A 23,256-nucleotide genomic window follows, 5' to 3' on the forward strand; every position below is an offset into this window, starting at 1 on the left:
CACACTTATTTGCATACTTTTTCACACATCAATTACATCCTTCTGGGAGGGGAAGGTCTGTCTCGTTTGCTGTAGGTGTTGTGTTTATTTTAGAAGCTTGATGTGAAAGCAGCCTGAAATTCAGGTTCTTCTAGGTGCTGAATAAAAGACAAAGCACTTTGCCACCACTTTGGAAAAAAGTGTGCTTTACTCACAGGTTCAGTGTAACTCACACTCATGCAATTATGCTGTTTTGCAAGACTATAAGCACATAAGAGATGGCTTTTAGGCACTGACATCAGCATTTTCTCACTTTAGAGTCAAAACTGTTTTTTGATAACACATTATTGTGGTTTTAACTTGGCTTATAGGGAAGCTTTCTGACTGTTTGATTTTGCTCTATGATGCCACTTAATCAAATACAGTCCTAAATATTAGTGTACTCTTTTAAATATTTATTCATGAATAATATTTATTCAGTCATCCACAATAACTGTTAACATGTTGGTGAGCATCGCACCTAGGTAGAAAATATTGCAGACTGGATAAACAAAAATGCGTGAACAAGCGGGATTGGTTAGAATTCCTGAGTGTAATTCAACAAGTCCTGCTCACATCTCTACTGTTCTCATTGATGTCAGCTGAAATCTTCTCATGCTAGTTACCAGAAGTCTATTCTTCATCTGACTCCTGGAGCAAAGCCTTCTGGGAACTAGAGTCTAGGTGAGTGGTTTTCCTGAGGCCAATTTCTAAATCCATCCTCTGCTTAACTCCAAACCTGTTTGTGATACTGGAAGAGGATGGAAAAATTATTTATTCCTTTCATTTATACAGGTTAATGATTTACAGCTGTGATTCCCAACCTTCCCCTGCTATCACATTCAGAAGTGTTTTCCTGGTTCTAACACACCTAACCTCATGTTTTGAGTCAGATTTGAGAATGATTTGCACTCACCACCACACTGTGCTGTAGTTCACACCCACAATCAGCAGAGCTACTGCGTAATGCCAACAGAAGCACATAGTAATAAACATGATGTTGCCATGGTCTTCCTCTTCCCACATGTCTCCATTTAGAGGATACAACACAAAACCAATCTGACGTAGGAAATAACTGTTAGTTCAGAGCCTTAAGAGGTACTAAATTACGTTCATAATGATGAGATCTTCTATTCATCTCTATTGGACCACAAGGTAAACTGAAGAGTGAGTTAACTGCGCTTAGACATTGAGCATACCTGATAGAACCAGGTGCCTTGCAGAATAGCCAGGCTGCTCCTGAGCACCTCAAGCAGACAGTTATCTCGCAGGAAGGCCTCAAGTATCGTGCTGGCTGCACCACCAAATACAGCCACTAGCAACAACGAGTGAATGTGCTGGTCCAGAGCAGTCCGATTGTGTAGATGGAAATAGAAAAGGAACCCTGGAAAAGAGATGACAGGAAAACTATTATAGCTTCCATTCATGAATGATGACATTATTCCCAGTCACTACACTAATTATATTCACTGCCGGGCAAAACTCTAACAGTTAAAAGAGAAATAAAACATTTCAGGATGTGTGGTGATTAAAAAAGATTCAGCTTTGTGGTGGTAAGAGTAACTCTGCTTCACATCGTGACACATTACGCCACCATGTCATTGATTGTTTTCCTATAAGAGCATGCCCCTCGTGTTTTATTGATTACATAAAACATGAAACACCAGAAACCAAAAGGTAACTAGCAGTGTACATACAAGTCAACCTCAATAAAAGCAGAGATCCAGAGAAAGGAAATGAATCAGAAAAAAATATCCTCTCCCATTAGTTTTTCTTCATTTCTAAGTATAAACATTGATTTTGAAACAGCTTGTGCTTTTGCAGCGTTGCAGCTTGTGAACATAGATTGTGGTGGAGCAGGATGACATTAATAACAACACAGCCTCAAACAAAATTGAGTTGAGAGCCAATCACACGACTTATTTCAGAGATGACAACATACAGTCATCCAGCATAAAATCTAGCAGTTTGTTTTAAGTATTTGTTACAGTGTTTGATATCATTGACCAGGGTTGCCAGGTTTCAGCAAAATTTCCATCTCAAAAACAATAGAAAAGACCTGGAACTAGCCCAAATAATTAATGCATTGAAAGATAGAGACACGTTTTTGTTCTTTTTCTCAGCCTTAGCATGGGAAACAAGTTCACTATTATGCACACACATTTCTGATATACAGACATTATCCACTCCATTCCTCTTTTCCTCTCCCAATGTTCGCAATACGTCTTACACTAGAAATGAGAAATGTTTCTGTTCACTATAATGTGCACTGATTGCATTTACACTGTCTTTGATTGTGAGATTTTATTAGATTTAATTCTGATTATTTGCTATAAAACAATATCTTGGCAGCCATGGTCTATTTTTTAAACTAGCCCGATTTGGTAACCCTGTCATTAACTGTCCTGTCTGCAGCTTCTCACTTGATCATGGGGCAGCAGGAGTCCTGCCCCCAACACACAGTTAATATTTGGTGCAGGCCACTGCATTAATAAATCTATGGAGCAGTTAGTATGTTTCCCAAGATTGTGCAACATCTAGAAAGGCGAGCAAATCAATGGAACATCAGCTTATATCTGTCAAAATGCAGGATTTAAAAAGGGAGAGAGAGAGAGGGAGAGGCTTATTTGACTGGTTGTACCTTCTACAAAGAGAGCGAGAGACAGGCCCAGTCGGTCAAGTCCAGCTGGTACAGGAAGCGAGGACATGGTGAGAACATCTGCAATGCCGGAGATGCCAAAGAAGAGGTACATGGTGCTGTGTTGCCAGTTCATTAGTTTCACCCACTCCCCATTAAAAAGGTGAGCATGAGGTCCATCAGGTACAAACTGCTCGGCCATAATGCCTGGAACAAGACCAAAACAAACTTACTGACTGTTACAACACCTTCCATAATTAGTTTCCATAATCTCTAAACAGAATGCTTCACTATGTCAACAATTATGTGTTTGTTATGTTTGTGAATAACAAAAAAAAAAATAATTAATGTATTATTATGTTAGATTATGTTGAGCATCATCCAAAATGATCTAATTTCTTCAAAATACACGTCAAAACCCAAAATGTTCATGAGTATGAGTTCTTCACTCACCAACAAAAGCGAAAAAGATCTTTAGGCTCCCCTCAATGAGGTCTATCCTGTTAAAGAATAGAGGCAGACTTTGCCTCGTCCCATGTTGTCTCTTCTTCCAGCTGTGTTGCAGCGGATATTTCACAGACCACCAGAAACCAAACAGAAAGAAGAAAGTGCCAGGCAGTGCATGTCCTTTGAAGTTGGCCATGTTTTATCTGCTTCTAGTCCTTTCTTCAACACTACACAAGAAAATCATTTGAGAATGAAAGATGATTCAAAAGGAGGAACAAATATAAACCTCACAACCCTGACAAACCTCTGTGGCATGTCCTATTTTGTGACACACAATGAAAAACACAATCTGTATTTCACTTCCCTCTTTAACTGTCTTCAAATTTGCATTGCTGTTTATGAGTTTACACATGACAAAGTTCTTATCTCCGTGAATTAAAATAGTTTACTAATACAGCGGAGTGATAAAGTTCTCCAAAGTGATAAGAATTTTAGGTCACCATTTATCCACTGCCTTACTCTGAACAGTGTGCATTTATTTGGCTTGATAGTTACAAAATGACAATTCTTTAAAAGATTATTTGATTACATACAAAAGATTACATACTGTACAGCCAAATGACACTCAATGTCAAAAACACGCCTGCTTATAGAAGGAGTCTCATCATTTTTACAAGTTACTACTATTTCCAAATAATAATGAAGGTATTAGAGGAATAATTACATTAAAATACAACTTTCTTTGCAATGATTTTTATTCATATATCAACTCTATCTATATGTCATATCGACATATGTAGCATGTCCGCATGTCCTGTTTACACTCTGTGGTTTTCTCCACCAATCTAAAAAAATAGCAATGACACATCTATATCAACAACTTCCCACCAATCAGATCATCTGCTACATGCCCCATGCTGTTGTGGCAACAATACACTTTGAGTGGGGGGACCCAAAAATTCCCCGAATTGTCAAAGTACTCTACTTGTGATGCATATACACTTCTCCCAGGGTTTCTCCCATTCCTGGAAATATTTCCTGTTGTCATGTTTTGTCATCATGTCTAGAGCCTCCAATTTTTTTCTTTTCCCCTTCAGTCTCATTTTTCATTTCAGGAACAAAGAGAAGTCACAAGGAGCGAGATCTGGTGAATATGGTGGATGTGAAGTGAGCACATTGTTTCTGGATAAAAACTCCTTTGTTGACAACGCAGTGTGTACAGGTGCACCACTTGTTTGGCTATATGAATACATATGAACACATGATACATAAGCAGTAAAGCATGACAGAATGTACTTCTATAAAAAAAAAATAATCAATGACAAGATGGTATGATGCAGCCATGGTGCAAAGAAGAGTTACTTTTACCCTCCAACCCCCCCCCCCCCCCCCCCCCCCCCCCAAAGTGGATTATTTTCTTATAACTGCATGCCCTGAAGTGTGTTCATCCTCTTATACTGCAGTGATTTGTCAACAATTCAACATATTAATGAACCACACATCATGCTATCCATTTATACTTGCATTTATTGTTGTGGACAAGTTTTTTTCCTGTTCTCATTAACTTTACAGCAGTTATAACCAGTCTTTCTCTCACCAGCTTCTCTTGTTTTTAGTCTCTTAAAGTCAGTAAGACAAAACCATACAGTAGCTTGTGAGAAACCGGAAACCACAAACTTTTCTGTTAAACTCTCACGTGGTGGAAAACTTACTGACTGTTACAAAGCGCTAACACTGGAGACTCCTTCTAAAATGAAATAAACATCTCTGAATAGAACACTTCACTATGTCAATGATTAGGCTATATGTTTTTCTTTAATTCGTGTATTATTAGTCTAAGATTAGCCTATGTGGATATATTCAGTAACTCCCTGTGAATGTGTTGTTACTATAGAAACGATAACATAACAGAAGGAGCGCACTGATATACTATAAATATTTCCACCAGAACTATTGTCAGCTTATACTATAGTTTATATAAAGGCTTTATTATTACAGCCCAGACTTTTTTTTGTTTTTATTTTGTTTTGTTTTTGAATGCTGCATGGTTCGTTTGATGATGAAGGTTGGCTTTAGACAGAAACTGCACTATTTGTATCAAATTTCCCACTCTTTTTATTGATCTATTTCGAAAGGTAATCACATTCATAGTCCTTGTCTTACCTGTGTACACTTGCGCACTGCTTCGACCTCAGACCTCCAGCATCACCAACATAAACTTTCCTTCTCTTTCATACAAGTTCCGTGATGACTTGCTAATACTGATCACTGAAACCTGTCTTCGAAACGCTCCTTGTTCTGTTTACACAAAGAAAGCAAGTTACTTTCCTTTCCCAAACCTACGCGACAGGTTTCCTGAAAGCTAATTGTGCGGTCACGACGCGCGCGTTCACAATCCCGGCCTCGTAATTAATCAAATAACTAAACCCTATCCTTTTATTATAAATTGCAACCTGGTGATTAAACGCATTACGTATTCACCTTAGATAATGTGTCAGCTATATTAACTGTAATTCTTATTTTAAAATCATTAAAAATCATTCAATAAAAAAATACAAATAAAAATACTTCTAAATTGCTCCTACCTGGGCTTTAATCCGCGTTGTCACACTGGAGTAACCAGTGGAGCTTGCTCACACACGTGTGTGTGTGTGTGTGTGTGTGTGTGTGTGTGTTGAGATGGAGACACACTTAGTTACCTGTCTACCGGTTCATCCGCCCCGCCTGCTCTGACCCTGTCCACCTCCCGCATAGATTTATGAACTCCTACTCAGTACATTTTTGCTTCTTGATTCTCCAAACAAAACCTACAGATGGAAACCCCTCTCTTTTTCGTTTAATACCCCTTCAATACCCCATGCGTAATGCCCTGAAATTGCAGGTGTGAGATCAAGTAAACACGTGAATAATGTGTGATCATATATGAAAAATAAAATCTCATGCATTAGATGTGAAAAATTATGACATGGGCAGAGTTTAAAAAAAATGTATGGTGTGAAATTTATAATACGCACTGAATGGCCACTTCAGTAGGAACACCTGTACCCACAGCTCACTTCAATTCAATTCAATTCAATTTGTATAGCGCTTTTAACAATGGACATAAAGCAGCTTTAAAGAAATATATAAATTCAGAATATAGATTTTAAATGTATGAATATATCCCTAATGAGCAAGTCAGAGGCGACTGTGGCAAGGAAAAACTCCCTGAGATGCCATGAGGAAGAAACCTTGAGAGGAACCAGACTCAGAAGGAAACCCATCCTCATCTGGGTGACACCGGATACTGCGATTATACCTAAATAATTCCATTCTATAACCGTGTACTACATGGTCAAAAAGTGCAATTGTGTAACCAGGAGATTCATTACAATGTTCACATGCAGTCTATTTTGTTGAACTTAATCCACTGCTTTAGTCATCTATACAAACTGTGCATTCAAATTAATTTCAGTACAGAGTTACACATATAGTGACATGTAGAGTGAGTTTATGAAACAGTATACTGTATGTTTGTATATATCTCTTCAGAGCTTGGTTATTGAATGGGTGCGGCTGTTGTATTTCAGGTTAATGTTTAAACCATCTTCATGGACGTTAACAGACACGACGTGCCTGAATGAGCAGAGACAAAGGGAACTTTGCTCCTGACCTCAAAATGCATTTTTAATTGAGCCATGCAGAAGAAAGCCTTAGCGTCACCTTAATCTGAAATGAATCTCATGATTCATCCATTAGCTCCTATCAAATCGACAGCCCAGAGCACAGATCTAAGACAACATCTTCCATATCCATGTAGTCACCGAGCACGTAACAGCACTCTTACAAGCTGGAGATGAAAAGCATTTCAATCTTTTATAGTATTTGTGTCAGTTTGGCTCTTTCTTGTGACTGAGGCTTCTACAGACCTTAGTGTTGAAAATGCTGCCTTTGAAAATAAGCATGAGGGCATCTTCAGTGTACAGTTACTTGTCATTTTAAAAGAGAGCTGAATAATTTAAGAGTCCTGCATGACATAGAAATTACAACAACACTTACAGAAACGTCACACAAACTTAACATGTGAATAATCACATGATACACTTGTGAAATTTGATCAATATTGTGACCTTGGTGTTTAATCTGGTGTTTTATCTGCAGTAAGATTGAATGGTAGTTAGAACCATATAATGTAAAGATCATGATGTGGTTTTTAGACGTGTAGGGTATTTCTATTTCACATGTGGTGCATGTGGCTTCATTTTTCACATATTCACATATACACATGATGTCACATTTCCGTGAATTCACAAGGGCAAAACCCCACATGCTCATATGTGAAAATGTTATAATCACGTGTGAAATGTATTTCATTTTTCTGTAAGGAGAAAGACACCAGATACACGAAACAAATTATGTACAATAAAATGTTTACACATATGAAAAGCTATATTGAAAATACAGTTCCACTGGAAAATTTGGATAAGTCACTATAAAAACAAGTTCAGCTGAGAAGTTGGGACAGTAATTTAGAATGTCAAAAATGTAACTGCTAAAAAAATGTAGCTGACCTAAATGTGTTCATGGATATACAGTGGTGCTTGAAAGTTTGTGAACCCTTTACAGTGTAAAACCGGATAGTTCATTTAACTCAAAAAATTTGAGGAAAATAATTACCTCAAAATTTTTACATTGATAAATCAATTTCATTAAGCCAAATACACTAAAATATAACAAAAATTTTACTCAAACTTGTTATATTTAAGTGTATTTGACTTAAAGAAATTGATTTATCAACTTAAAAATTTAGAGGTATTTAGTTTCCTCAAATTTTTTGAGTTAAATGAACTTATCCGGTTTTACAGTGTAGAATTTTCTATATTTCTTCATAAATATGACCTAAAACATCATCAGATTTTAACACGAGTTCTAAAAGTAAATAAAGGAAACCCGATTTAACTAATGAGACTAAAATATTATACTTGGCCATTTAGTTATTGAGGAACATATTACATATTGAGTAACTTATTGAGGAGATATTACATATCTGTGAGAGGCAAAAGTAAATGAACGTTTGCTTTCAGTATCTGGTGTGGCTCCCTTGTGCAGCAATAACTGCAACTAAACGTTTCCGGTAACTGTTTCTGTAACTCAGAAATCTCCTTTGTTTATGCCATGATACACTCTCACAAACATGTGTTGTGAAGATCAGACTGATAGATTTCTGTTCTTTAAATAAAACTTTTGCTTGTATTTTCTCATTTGTAAGTCGCTTTGGAAAAAAGCGTCTTCTAAATGAATAAATGTAAATGTAAAACTGGGCGCTCACTCACACCTGATTGTCATCCCATTGATTGAACACCTGACTCTAATGTCACCTTCAAATTAAATTGCTAATCCTAGAGGTTCACATACTTTTGCAACTCACAGAATTAATAGTATATATAATATTAGATAATTTTCCTCAATAAATAAATTGCAAAATATAATATTTTTTGTCTCATTTGTTTAATTGGGTTCTCTTTGCCTACTTTTAGGACATGTGTGAAAATCTGATGATGTTTTACATCATATTTATGCAGATATATAGAAAATTGTTAAACTTTCAAGCAGCACTGTAAATACCATTAAAGTGAACAGTCAAATGTGATTAGGCGACTGAACTGGAATCTACAAAATTGCACAGAAGATCTTCTTCTCTCTAAAGGGGTTTTCAGAGTTGGGCAAAGTAGAGATGAGCGGATCTTCTTTGGCGTGAGATTCACAGTATGACATCAGCTCAGCGGCTGCTTTAGACACCTGAAAACAAGAGATGTAAACTCAGCTGAGCAAATAGATCACATGCACTCAGTAGGCTTTTTATTAGATACGCCTACCTTGTATCTACACTCATTAACCATTTATCAGGTACAACTATATCCATATATAGGACATTTTGTAGAGAAAAAACTTTACAATTGACTGTAGCCAAGCTGTTGCTATACAATGCTTCAGCCACCGTCTGTATCATCTATCCTTGGAAATGGACCATCATAGGCCCAAAACTAAGCAGATGTTATTTAGATGTTGTAGCATTCTAAGCATAGCAGAGACAGTAACAGGGTTGTGTATGTGTGTTGCTGGTGTGAGTGTATCAGGCACATTAACGGACACTGTTGAAGGACTAAAAACTATTATCACAATTTGTGCATGGAAAGAAGATTATACTATTATACTATTGTTGTCTAAAATGCAGTATGTGTTTAACACAACATTTAAACCTCAACAGCACTGCAGCACACTCATACCAGCATCACACACCCACACACATACACACACACATACACACCGTGTTGAGATGGGAATGAACTACCATCAAAATAATATGTGGTGATCCTATGGTCATTCCGTTCCAGAGTAGAGGAGTATGAAAAATATTTATATAGCAACAGATGGATTTTAAAAAATGATCTTGTGTATTCACATATTGCAAAGTGGTGGACAAACCTCCCCTTAGAATTGCAACGTTAAAAAATAAAAATAAAAAAGAAGCAATTTGACTGACATGACACAATGTGCCACAGACGTTTTCCAAATCCTGTTGGCAGTCACAGAAGATTCTCGTTTACTCACCACTAACTGCTTTGATAACGTTTAAAGATGGAATTCTGTGAACTTTTTAAAATCTAGTGAATTATGTCTCAAGAAAAAAAGATACATGGCTGTGTGATTGAAATGTTTGGGATTCTGAAGCTTTCGTCCAGAAATGTGCACAAAAGATATCAGACACTCAACACCTTTTGAGAGACCACCTCACGTCTGTGCCTGAGACTACATTCACTGTGACAAACATTTTTCTTACACATTTGATATTAGTACTGTTGCACAGACTATTATTCTAAATGAAAATTTTCTGCTTTTATTTTCCGAAAATTATGTCTTTTTAGACAGCAACTCTCATGTGACAGCAGAGCGCTACCAGTGTTACAAAAGGTATTTAAGATAATTAACGGCATAGGACACAAAGGACACGGCATAGGACACTTTGCTCCATATACTATAAGTATGTCAAAAAAAATCAGATATAGGAGTAGGGAGGTGTCTAGGTGATGTCTGCAGTATATTATTGGTCTCTCACCATCATCCTGTCGATGTTAACCTCCAGTTTTAACTGTTCCACTGTCTTCCGAGCTTCTGCGATCTTGGCCATGTTGTTGGACATTCTGCTTAGCGCACTTCTTAACAAGATCACTCCTAAACAAGTGGTTCAGTTTACTCCTGTGGTCAGAGATTACAGAAATACATTTAAGGCAAAAAAAAACAACAACAACAAAAAAAAACCTTAACTTCTCTGATAATATTTATAATTTTTGTGATTTCAGTCTGTACCATGAGTGTGCAATTTAGGAAAAGAAAAAGCATCATATCTAAAAACGCAGTGCATTCAAATCTTAAAAGCCTTGTTTTTGTTTTTTGTTGTTGTTGTTGTTTTTTTTTTTAACAGAGTTATTTCAATTTCACCTGTAGCTTTCTAACTGTTCTTTTTTCCTCCTCTCATTAGAGGCTGAGGTGAGGTGGAGCAGCAGTAATTGTTTTGTTGAGGCTGTCTGGGTCTCAGCTGGTTGTATGCACTGTGAGGCTCAGTGGGATAATACAGCACAAGTACAGGTATCCTCATGAGGCTGCTAATAAGCTGCTCAGTGTCCCATACCTATGACAATTTCCCTTCAGTAACCTTTTATATTAATTGTATCTTAAGCTGGTTTGAATTATTAACACAGTATTTATGGCTGAAATTTCAGCAGAAAATCTATCAAGTTTATTGACTGAATTGGGTGAAATAAATGAAGCGAAATAGAACTAAAACTTAAAATGATCATTTCAGTATAGGCACAAATTCAATCTGTGCATCTGACTCTTTTGTGCACCTTTCTTATTTTCCCGTTTATATAATTATAGCCTAAATATTCTACATGATCATACATTTGATGATAATACATTTGCAATATTATAATCCTACACATTTCATTTGCATAGCACATTGCATCATTATTGTTATCCTTCCTGTTATCCCCATTAAAAATATGCCAAGGATAAAATTCACATACCCACTTACATCTTGTACCATATTCTGCACAGAGAAGGTTTTTAAGGTTTAATGACAGACTTACCGCAGAGAAGCTCCAAGAATGTCCAAGATTGTAACTGCAGAATTTGAGCTTTATTGTTGGTTATACGACGCTCACATTACCAATGTTACAGAGGAGACACTGAGGAGTTAAGTGGGTAGGAGGGATGGGAAAGGTTGCCTCCTCTCATAATTAGCGCTTATTCCTCCCCCCATATTGGGCTGCATAGGTGAGTCCCAGACTTCATGTGGTGTGACCTTCTATAGAGTCTATGTTTTATGGATGGAGGAAAAGAAAACTGAGTGCTATAGTTGTTTTTTAAATTCATGATTATTATGAGCTGTATGAGGTAATGTCCTCATACAGAGGAAAAAAATATTGAATTATACGATCAGTCGGATCAGTCCAATCTGACCTCAAACAAATATTCATTCCTAGATATGTAGTCTGTTGGAAACCACTTCAGTGGGCGTTACTAAGAGCCTGTGGCTCGCCAGAGTCACCAGAGATACTGTACAGTCTGTTCTTCTGCACTCCACCTCCAAATATTTACCTGTTACTCAAGACTCAGTAACCTAAGATGATTTCACTACCTCTCTAATAACCATTTCTGTTAAACATATGAAAGAAAATATAAGCTTCATGCAGATCTCTAATAATTTGAGAGTTATTGGATATGGGATTTTTTAAAAAAAACTTGTCCAAGAGCTCTTTCTCAGTCATGTGCATACTTAAGACCTTCAAAGAACTTGAGAAAAAGTCTGATCTTTTAGTCACTTGTCTCACAGCCCATCAGCAGTGGCACTAGAGTCGTGGATCTCACCACAGGGGTCTGGATTCCACCTCCGGATTTTAATGTCAGCTGCCTCATTAGCCGCTGTTTTCATTCATTTATTGGTCTACACACAGCAAGGAGCGCAAGAGTGCTACAGGGAAGTCACACAACTCAGCTTGATGTCTTAGGAAAGCCTAGACGTCCATGCACCTTCAAAAAAAACCTGCCCAGTTTTTCATATCTCAAATTTTAGAATTCTTGTGATGTTTGTTTTTTTTTTAATTTAGCAGGATTTCTAGTTAGTGTTTCTCTTGAAGCTGTCTACTAATGGAGCATCCAGACATCATTTCAGAATGCAGATGAAACAAATTTAATGTTTTATTCAATTTAAAATCATTCATGTCTAGACATTTTAATTTAACAGATTACAAAATTAATTTATTACATTCTTCCCATCAATAGTTGATTTTCAGTCTCTCCTCATCTGCTTGCTTCAGCAGCATCTAGCACACGCAGTAATACGCAGAGATGTCATTGTCCCAGTTTCCAAGCAGGCCCTGCTGCACATCTTTAAGGAGGTATTGGATGCCAGAAGAAAACTTCCGCTTGCTTCCATTCTTCTTGATGCGAGACCACACAGTCAGGGAGCAGAGCTTGTTCACCACCAGAGAAGATATGCGGTTGTTCCAGCGCCATGGAATGATTGGGACGTCTTCACTGGGATAGGCATCGATGTACTCTCCCCCACAGCTTTGGTTGTAGTAGTAGTTGCTGTCTTCAAACATGCGAGCACAGATCTTGTTACCCTCAGCGTCTTTCAGGGTGCCCGGTTCTGGGCATTGAGCATCCAGGCCCAGGAAACACAGAGCGCAGAAAAGCAGAGCAACCACAACCTTCATGGTTTCAGTGTGTTAGGGCTGTGAGTGGTTTAATCCAGGCTTATATACACAAAGCTCTCACTCAGCACTGGTCAGTGTGTGAATAGCAACAGATGGGGTGGAGGATATTCATGGGAATTTCAACATATTGTTTATGGAACACTTTATACTAACAAGGTACATAGATGTACTGTATTGATTTTATTTATTTAAACTATTAGATAAATGCTTTCTCAACCTAATTTTGCTTTTCAACCATTTTTTCCTGCCACTTGCCTATAGAGATACAAGATTAGGTAACTTTCATAGTAGACTGAATGCTGAAAATAATTCCTTTTATGTAATCCATTTTGAGGAAAGGTTTGTGTGATTTTACACAAGGTTGTGTATGGTGGATGCTTTGTATATGTGCAAAAACACAAACAAGAAACCTAGAGTTAATGAAGTAGTCCTAATTTATATCAGCTTACATGGTATGCCAAGCATTTAACAAAACCAGAAGTGCAAAGCTGCCAGTAACTCTCTACTTTTCACTCACAAAAGTACATTAAATGCAGAAGAGGTGTAAACAAAAGACACTCTTTTTTTTGCCATTTTTCATGTATTCTATGAACAGAACTGTCTCCACATTGGTGGCAAATGAAAACTGTTTATAAGTGTATAAGTGAACTGTAATTTGTGAGCACACTGTAATTTGTCACTGTAATTTGTGAGCACAGAATCTAAATTTCTTTTAGTTCAAATTTATGTATCACATTAGGGCAATTTAACCATAGGTTTAACCATACTATATTTCATACAAATATCTTAAAGTATATTTAATTTCTTTTAATTTACCTCTACCTGTCATCTCAGGTTGACTCTGAAGTGTCACTACTGCACAGAGCTAGTGCCAGGTTGACTCTCTCCACCTTATTGTGAAAAATAGGAGAATTTTTTTTTTTCAACCTCACATATGGGAAGACATCATTTTCTAAATTCCCTAAATATCTGTTATATACTAACTACATCATGACAATATCTGTTTAGAAAAATCCTAATACTGAACATGATATGACCTTGCTGCTTGCCCTAGCTGTATGTGTAATTTCAACATTTAAAATAATAAATTTGGATATTTGTCTGCTAAATTACTTAGTATTATAATTTTACAATAGATAATGCTGTCCTTTAGCATATTTTGAGTGACGATAGTAATAGTACTAACATTTGCTAGTAATGAAAATGTGGTTAATACTTGGTAAGTTAGTGAACACAATGCTACAGTATTTACAGATGAGACTGACCTGCACTTGAACTGGTCAGTAATTTTGTTACATTTTTTTCGCTTCTTTTTAGATGGTTTTCTTTTTGCGTGCCCTTTCCCTCTCTGTTCCACCTAGTCTCTTCCTCTCCATGCTTGATCAGTGCAGTGATGACTCTGTTCCAAACCGTTCACCGGAGCTGAGGAGAATGGTAGCGTTGCAAGTCAAAACTAACAGGTTCATGATTTATTATCAATTTATTATCAAATGCTTAGGTCAGAAAGGATCACTTGAGTACATAGGACACACAATAATATAAATTAATAAATAAAATGTTTTTTTTTAACAGCAGGGCAGCAGGCCAAATCAGTTGTCAGGCCACCGGAAATTCTCCTGGTGCTCCTGATAGCCAGTCCGGGCCTGGGCCTAAGTTGGAAGTATGTCATAAATTTAAACTGTGGTTAGGGTTAGTGTTAAGGTTAAAATTAAAAACTTTTTAAAGGCATCCCGTCAAGATGATTAAGATGAGTTCAACACACTATGACGTCAATTTCTGCCTACTTAGATTTTCCACCATCTTGGATTTTTCAAAAACTGTTTTTTTTTTCGCTACCTCTCCTATAAATTTTGTCCAATCTTTACCAAATTTGGGAAACATCATCTTCTGAGTAAGGCACACAAATATGATCAAAAGAATTTTGATACTCCAAAATGTTTGCCCATAATGGCCCAATGAATCTGGCAGTGAAGTCACCAAACTGGAAGTGAGGCTGTATCTCAGCAACTACACAAAACTTGGTAGGCATCTGTCTGAACAAAAGTTACCAAAGGAATTTTTTCCATATAATTCCCTGGAGTATGGTGAAGTGAATGCACACCAACATCTGAAAATCTAGTGTACATTGTGGTGACTTTCTTACATTTTGTCAAAAACTGTTTTATCAGTACTCCAACTACAAATTATATCCAACCAACACCAAATTTGGCAAACATCATCTTCAGACCATCCTGGACAAAAGTTATTAAAAGATATTCCAAAAGATTTGCCCGTAATGTGCCAACAAATCTGACAGAAAAGCCACCAAACAGGAAGTGAGGCTATATCTCGGCAATGACCTTGCACGCTGACTCAAATCTTGGTAGGCTTCTTCAGGACCATGCCCTGATGCTATGCAACAAATTTCATAACAGCACCACTTACTGGTCAAGAGTTACAATAACATGCCAAAAAGGCTTTCATCTACTACTTGCTACTCCTCCTTCAAATGTTGTCCTCTTCACCAAATTTGGATCACATCGTCTTGAGACTTGTTTAAACTTGCACAAAGTGGGAAAAAGCCTCAGGCTGATGAGACATAAATACTTTAATGTATGTATGTTTATGTTAAAAACATAAATACCTTCAGATGTTTCTAAATAATTCTAAAAAATCTGGGGGTCAGAGCAGTAGCAATCATCATTATTATTATTATTATTATTATTATTATTATTATTGTTGTTGTTGTTGTTGTTGTTATTGCTGTTGTTGTTATTATGCTTAAATAATATCTTAGCAAGTAAAATATAGCTTGATATAGCTCATTCTCTAGAGACATTTCTTTTCATATCACTGTAGCCACCTGTGTGTTCTGAAGGTTTATAGCAAAGGAAAGTGACCTCGACATTGACACCTGTCACAACCATTTGAAAGTTCACAGCTGTTCACTGCAGATGGTAAGAGCAAAATGAAATTATCAGAAGTCAAACTGATTCAGCATTGTGGATAATCTACCCTGTGTACACTGTTTCAACTCTGTGAAGGTGATCTGGACCTCGAAGGCTTTTTAGTTCTTTTTTAACCTGTTTTGTAAGGGTCAGTCTCACCAATCTCTCGTCCTACCCATTACATGATTCACTGTCATACATTATAAAATGTTGCTTTTGGAAGTATTTTTAAGACTATACAGGCTCAACATTTTAATATATGCATATTTATATATTTTATTTAAATATTATATTATTTAATTTATATATTTTATGTATGATATGTATACATATGCATACACACATACATACACACGTACATAAATACATACATACATATAGTCAGGACCATAAGCATTTGGACAGCGGCACAATTTTCAGAATTTTGCCTTCATACACAACCACAATGGATTTGAAATAAAGCAATCAAGATGTGATTGAAGTGCAGACTTCCAGCTAAGTGTAGAATTTTTAACTCAAGGGGTGTAACAAAAATATTGCATTAACCTCCATTTTCACAGGCTCAAAAGTAATTGGAAAAGCATAATTCTAAATATTAGGATTATTTTAATTCTTGGATGCAAATATTTGCAGTCAATAGCTGCCTGAAATCTGGAACCTAAGGACATAACCAAATTCGGAGTTTCCGCCCTTGAGATGCTTTGCCAGGCCTTTACTGCAGCCACCTTCAGATGCTGCTTGTTTGAGGGACTTTCTGCCTTCAGTTTTTCTTCAGTAAGTGAAAAGCATGTTCAATTGGGTTGAGGTCATCAGACATTTAAGAACATATAAGTTATTTGCCTTAAGAAGCCCTTGGTTTGCTTTTGTAGTATGTTTTGTTTCATTGTCCAATTGTACTGTGAAGCACCATCCTATAAGTTTTGCAGAATTTGACTGAATCTGAGCAGCTCTATATGATTTAGAATTCATCCTGCTTTTCCCATCAGCAGTCACATTATCAATAAACACCAGTGACCCAGTTCCACTGGCAGTCATGTATGCCCATACCGTATGCCCATACCGTAACCCAACATGTTTTACAGATGATATTGTATGCTTTGGATTATGAGTTCTTCCTTTCTTTCCTTTCCATACTGTTCTCTTCCCATCATTCTAGTACAAGTTAATCTTGCATCAGAAGTGGTCAGGATTTATTTATTTATTTGAGAGTTTTTGTTTGTTTGTTTGTTTTTAGCAAAGTCTAATCGGGCCTTTCTGTTCTTGAGTGTTACCAGTGGTTTGCACCTTGAGATAAACCATCTGCATTTACATTTATATAGGTGTCTCTTGATTGTAGACTTTGACAACAATACACCTACCTCCTCCAGAGTGTTCTTGACTTAGCTAAATGTTGTAAATTGTTTTTTTTTGTTTGTTTTTTCCAACAAGGAAAGAATTCTGCATTCATCCATTTGTGGTCTTCCAGGCCTTTTGGTGTTGCTGAGCTTGCCAGTGCATTCCATATTTTAACAATGTATCATATTGTTGATTTGGTCACTCCTAAAGTTTCTGCTATCTCTCTGATAGGTCTGTTTTATTATTATTTTTTCAACCTAATGATGGCCTCCATCACTTGCATTGATACCTCTGTGGACCTCATATTGAGAGTTCCCATGAACAGCTACCAAATGCAAATTCAACGCTTGGAATCAACTCCAGACCTTTTATCTCCTTTTATCTCCTTTTATCTCCTGTCAGGAGATAATGAGGAAACAGGTCACACCTGGCCATGAAACTGCTTATCAGTCAACTGTCCAAATGAACAAATGTATTATTATTATGATGATGATGATGATGATGATGATGATGATGATGATGATGATGATGATGCTTAAAATAGCTTAGTAAGTAAATGTAGCTTAAATATAGACAAATTTATCTAATATGTCTGTTCACTAGATTGTTTTTAAACAAGATTATAAAGCCTATGTCTAGATAACATTTTCAAGCTTGAAAGTGTTTTGTTATACTGCCAGATCATTTGACTGATTTCAAATGTTTATTTCTGGAAAGAAGTACAATTATTTGCCAGTTGAATAAGACTGTTTTTTTTTTTTAAGCTTGACAGTATGTCTAGAAATAGGTTTAATGGTCTTAGATTTGTTATATAATAATCTAATAATGAGAACTATTAGATATCTTTTACATTATTTAAGATATGTTCTATTGCTAAGATATCCTTTTTTTGCAGTGTATTATTATTTCCAACTGATATTATATTAGTAGTTTTATTGATAGATTGTGATTTTTTTCCCCATTGTTTTTGGCAAAATTGTAATATACAGTCATTCCAGTAGATTTTTTTAACTGAAATGTTTGTAATCTGACTTTACTTCAGATCATTTACATTAGTAGTGCTGACATGTTGGAGGAAGTGACGTTCCTTTGACGCTGTTTCCTGTGTCGCTCTGGCGCGGGAAGGTCTGATGCTGCAGGATTCATCATGGACGTGGAGATGAAAGAACCCGATGGTGAACAAAGTCAGACAGACGCACAGAATAATAAAAAAGAAGATAAAAAAGAAGATGCTACAAAGTCTTCGACGAGCACTTATGAACTCCCCTGGTAATGTTAGCTTCCGGTTAAATAGTATTATTGTGATAAATAAATGCAGCTAATGCTGTTAGCTTGCAGCTGGGAACTGTAGAAGGGTTTTAGTAAGTGACTATAAAACTAGCAGTTCAGTCGTGTTCAGCGTTAGGGAATTCAAGTTAACATGGCAGACCTGCCTTATAACTAGGAATGAGTTAAGCTGTTAAAAACATAGCTTTGTGCTAACAGGAGTTTTCCTTGTTTCCGGTGGTTTGTTTTTAGGGTTGAAAAATACAGACCGCTGAAGCTGAATGAAATAGTTGGAAATGAAGAAACTGTCAGCAGATTGGAGGTGAGTCAGAAAGCTAATGTAGCTAAAAACAACACCACTACCACCTTTTCCGCTTTTATACCACATCAGCGCTAGATCCTCCATCGAGTGTTGATTAAGTAAGGAATATAACACTTGGCGGCATGCTGTTATAGGAAATTAATCAAGGATGAGGTTGTGTGATGCAGGCTGATGCAAAACTGATTAACAGTTATCACCCCATAGTGGATTTTTCTTCCTCTTGTAGCACAGCAGTTTGCCCACTATTATAGTTTTTAATTAACTAATGAACATTTCATCCTTTTTTGTCAACTTTTACTTACATTTCCCACTGCTTATTTCTTGCGTTATAGTAGCCGTAAACCCGTCTCTTGTTTTGTTTTTTCTTTCTCGTAAATTTAATAAAGGGGAAAAAAACACAGCTTGTTATGTTACCAAGAAACCACAAAACATAAAGTCCCCTGCCCTCTAGTCTAACAGTCTAGACACATAGGACAGACACCTGAGATTCCTTTTATATATATATATATATATATATATATATATATATATATATATATATATATATATATATATATAATATTATATATATATATATATATATATATATATATATATATATATATATATAATATTATATAAAGGTCATTATTTGTCTCCTTGGAGAAAACTTCACCATATCAACAATTATTTACAGTGTGTCAAAAAAAAGTCTCCATACATAGGGCACTATGTTTTCCAGCACCACTTAGGTTGTGTCTTGGATGTTCATGGATGTGCACTTCTCAGTTAGTTTGCAATACTTCCAGTCTTTTTGAATTTGTTAATAAGTTTGCAATAGCGTCGTGCGTGTATTTGCCATGTTTCCTGTTAAAGTCCATTGCGACCTCGCGACAGCTTCCCGATCCAGTCATGAGAATGATTTTAATATGTTCTTCTTTTGTAAAAGGTGTTCTTAAAGTCTGTCTGAATAATTCTGGAAGACCGTTTGCTTATTTAAAAAAAAAAAAGTGTTAATTTCCCCTATATTTAGAGTCTTTTGGGACACCATGAATATTAATTTGTTCATTATTAGGTTTCATTTATGTAGAGCATCCACATGTACATAACGATTTAGGATAAACACATTTTTATAAACCTGTTCATTTGAATCTCACAGCTTATAGAAAACGACTCAACATTATGTTGACTCATGCTGTTACAAATACATATATATTTCAGTGAGTTGGCCACCTGGTAATCCTAGACATCCCACATTAAGAAATGATCCTCCTTACAAAATAAAATGAAACAAAATTCATCTCTGTTGGTGCTGCCTGTTAGTGCATTCTGAAAAGAAAAGCGGAGTTGTTTTTTTGTTTGTATTTTACAGCAGATGTTTTTGCACCTACTAGGGTCAGGTGTTAGTTGTTTGTTAATAACTTAAGGTTGCTTTGAAACTGTTACTTGGTTAAACCATTCAATTTTAGAAGTTCATAAGCTCGGATGTATTGACAGTTACATTTAACCTTAATGAAAGACATTTATGATTAATAACTAAGCCAGCACTATTTGTTTATCTGATGTTTTCAATAGGTTTTTGCCAGAGAGGGAAATGTACCCAACATCATTATTGCTGTAAGTAGTCATTCCTTTTTATTTGACACTTAACAGTTAATTGCATCGCAGTAATATATCCAATAATGACAGGTTGTGTTTTCAGGGACCTCCTGGCACTGGAAAAACAACAAGCATTTTGTGTTTGGCCAGAGCTCTTCTGGGCCCGGCAATGAAGGATGCTGTGCTCGAGTTGAATGCCTCAAATGATCGGTAACCTACCTCATAGTTCATATTGAAAGTGTGAACTCTGATTTATGAGAATCATTTGTGAATTGTAAATGTCCCAGATCAGTGATGGACAATCTGTGTGCATATCGTTATGGCTGGGTGAACTACATTTGCCCTTACCGTATTTTGCAGACGCTGTTATCCGTAGTGACACAAAAATATATCTTCATGCTAGTATAAATAGTTCAGGGTCTAAATGCTAAACCCCTGTTAAAGGGCAAGAAAAACACAAGGGGTTTTTTTTTCTTTTTTTTTTTTTTCTTTTTTTTAAAATCATGAACTGCAGTCAATTCTTTTATTATGCATACTTGTCTTGCAGCAAGGTTGCATGTGAATAATTCATTCTTGGTTGTTGTGCGCAGTGCAGTTAAATGGAAAGCTTAGCAAAAAAAAAATCTACTGTGGTGTTATCTGCACACAGTAACAGGGCATGAAAATTTTAAAATCAGTCCCTTCAGGATTTTGCAGAAATTAACGCAAAAGCAAGCAAACTCTGCAGTGTTCATAGGAGCTCACAGTTTTTCAAAATTCACACACGTCAAACATGAGTACAGCTAAAAGGTGTCATTTACCAACAAACCTCACTGCGGAAGACGTGCAATTGCAATTTCTCCAGTTAGTTTTCTGCAAAAAATAAAATAAAATACAAGTTGCATCACAAATGTTGAAGGAAAAAAAGCTCCTGGTGCCACATACCACAGCACACCTTCACCGGTCTTATGGAGTCCATGCCTCAAAGGGTCAGAGCTGTTTTGTCAGCACAAGGGGGACCTACACAATATTAGGCAGGTGGTTTTAATGTTATGGCTGCTCAGTGTATGCTGTAAATGTTCATCCCTATGCTCTACTCATTTTCTCAACCGCTGTATCGTGTTTTTGCTCAACATATTCAGTTTGACATATTTCTTAGCATATTCTTAAAGGTTCCTGGTTTTTCAGGAAGACCAACAAAGAAAACCCAGATATATCTGACCATTTGGACTGGCTCAAACCACATTTCCAAAATCTCAAAGTAGATCTGAGCGTACTGGAACAGATACACTTCTGTGTAATCCCTTCTCTAGACCTTTTAAAAAAAAACCAAAAATAATTTTAGACCTAACAAGAAACAAAAAATCTGAAATCCACCCAAATGACTTTCAACAGCAAATCCTCTACATTAGAGAAATATATCCATCACATACCTCTATAAGACATTGTATCATCTGTATTCGTGATCAACCACCAGAAAAAAAGTATATCCATCCCACCCACAGCTCAGTTACAGCAGAGGCAAATGCTATCGTCTTAGCACTGGACTTCATAAAGACTATGCAACAGGAAAACTTTCTGATAATTACAGATTCAAAATCATAACTTCAAGCAATGTCATCCCTAAAAAATTATAAGCCAATGCTTGTAAAGATTCTTTGCAAATTGCTGAATCTGGAGGCTCAAAATTTTAATATCCACGTCTGCTGGTACCTAGACACTGTGGAATCCTGGGAAATGAAGAAACAGTTCACTCCTGCAAAAGAAGCGTTATCAGCGGATTTCAGAAAGTGTCCAATACCTCCCACTGACCAAAAACCCATAATAAACTCGTATATTAATGACAAATGGTGAACTGACTTGGACCAATGCACCATGAACAAACTCTGAAATCTGCTCTATTGTTGGCAAAAGAAATGTTTATCTGTTTTCAAATTGCTGGAACCAGATAGTGTACACCCACTGTCGAATAGGTCACTCCAGGATGACACAAGTTTTTAATTTTAGGAGAAGACTCACCAACATGTACCTTCTGCCAGAATCCATTATTCTTGAAACATGTTTTTTTAGACTGTATTGGTCCCAGTATAAAACCCAGTGGTCTTAACCTTTTTTTTTTTTTATACAGTCAACACTCTGGAAGAAATGTTTAACAAAGTCAAATCTAATGCAATTTTTAGAGTTTTTAGGAAACATAGATTTTAAAAACTTGTATAGAGTTCCTTACACATTTCTTGCCATGGAAATGGCCATAGAATCTGGCATGGCATTAAAAAACAAACAAACAAATCCTGTTTTTTTGGGGGCATCCTATAGTCTTTCGTTGGGTACCAAAATCGAGTACACACTTGGCTGGTGAAGTGATGATAAAATAGTGAAAAATGTGATTTTCATTTCTTTTGGATTTGTTTTCTTTCATGAAGCTGACTTTTGCATGGACTTCTCCCAAACTTAATGTTCTTGTTGTTGTTGTTTCAGAGGTATCGACGTTGTCCGAAACAAGATCAAGATGTTTGCCCAGCAAAAAGTTACTCTCCCCAAAGGGCGTCACAAAATCATCATTCTGGATGAAGCGGACAGGTAAAAAGCCCAAAGAACACAACACTTTTATTGTATGTTTTTGCTTTTCAGACCATTGAGCTATTTAAATGTGAATAAGTGGAAGGTGCTTACATTTTTCCTGTTTCTGAAATAAGCATGACTGATGGAGCACAGCAGGCTCTGAGGAGAACAATGGAGATCTATTCGAAGACCACCAGATTTGCCTTAGCCTGCAATGCATCAGATAAAATTATAGGTGAGTTACCTGTCTGTATGTATTTGTAATCAGGAACCAGGTTCACAAGTTGTCTCATACCTATAATCCCAGATTTTACTATTTGACTCTGGTGTGTTCCTATAGAGCCAATTCAGTCACGCTGTGCAGTGCTGCGCTACAGTAAGCTGAGGGATGAACAAATCATGATGCGGCTGATGGAGGTGGTG

At 36.5% G+C, this 23,256-nt stretch overlaps 4 protein-coding genes across 6 annotated transcripts in view; 1 reads left to right on the forward strand and 3 right to left on the reverse strand.

Annotated features, from left to right (window-relative positions):
• Positions 1–168: 168 nt before the first annotated feature.
• Positions 169–5,791, reverse strand: tmem45b (transmembrane protein 45B). 2 transcript variants are annotated; one of them, NM_001200715.1, is given in 7 exon segments: positions 438–769; positions 935–1,077; positions 1,218–1,402; positions 2,660–2,863; positions 3,110–3,330; positions 5,267–5,401; positions 5,689–5,712. In NM_001200715.1, coding segments are annotated over 5 exon segments (840 nt in total). In that variant the 5' UTR covers positions 3,300–3,330; positions 5,267–5,401; positions 5,689–5,712; the 3' UTR covers positions 438–651.
• A 2,148-nt stretch (positions 5,792–7,939) lies between these two features.
• gng8 (guanine nucleotide binding protein (G protein), gamma 8) lies at positions 7,940–12,171 on the reverse strand. The gene is made up of 3 exons (XM_017491933.3): positions 11,233–12,171; positions 10,200–10,339; positions 7,940–8,881 (listed from the first exon to the last, which is right to left on the reverse strand). The coding sequence occupies exons 2-3, from the start codon at positions 10,281–10,283 to the stop codon at positions 8,753–8,755; spliced, it is 213 nt and encodes a 70-aa protein (XP_017347422.1). The 5' UTR covers positions 10,284–10,339; positions 11,233–12,171; the 3' UTR covers positions 7,940–8,752.
• Positions 12,172–12,319: 148 nt separating this feature from the next.
• On the reverse strand, positions 12,320–12,886 carry LOC108278502 (syncollin). Its single transcript, XM_017491932.3, has one exon. It carries the CDS (start codon positions 12,862–12,864, stop codon positions 12,469–12,471), a length of 396 nt encoding a protein of 131 aa, XP_017347421.1. The 5' UTR covers positions 12,865–12,886; the 3' UTR covers positions 12,320–12,468.
• A 5,294-nt stretch (positions 12,887–18,180) lies between these two features.
• rfc2 (replication factor C (activator 1) 2) overlaps positions 18,181–23,256 on the forward strand; it is a 7,701-nt gene continuing 2,625 nt past the window's right edge. For both annotated transcript variants that reach the window (XM_017491860.2, XM_047161930.2), the window contains exons 1-7: positions 18,181–18,395; positions 18,645–18,714; positions 20,269–20,310; positions 20,396–20,502; positions 22,750–22,851; positions 22,968–23,068; positions 23,174–23,256. The exon at positions 23,174–23,256 is cut by the window's right edge and continues 75 nt beyond it. In XM_017491860.2, the coding sequence (XP_017347349.1) occupies positions 18,274–18,395; positions 18,645–18,714; positions 20,269–20,310; positions 20,396–20,502; positions 22,750–22,851; positions 22,968–23,068; positions 23,174–23,256 (627 nt within the window). In that variant the 5' untranslated portion in view covers positions 18,181–18,273. The remainder of the gene's footprint in view (positions 18,396–18,644; positions 18,715–20,268; positions 20,311–20,395; positions 20,503–22,749; positions 22,852–22,967; positions 23,069–23,173) is intronic.

Source organism: Ictalurus punctatus, chromosome 18 (genome assembly GCF_001660625.3).
Source record: "Ictalurus punctatus breed USDA103 chromosome 18, Coco_2.0, whole genome shotgun sequence".
NCBI classification, from domain to species: Eukaryota; Metazoa; Chordata; class Actinopteri; order Siluriformes; family Ictaluridae; genus Ictalurus; species Ictalurus punctatus.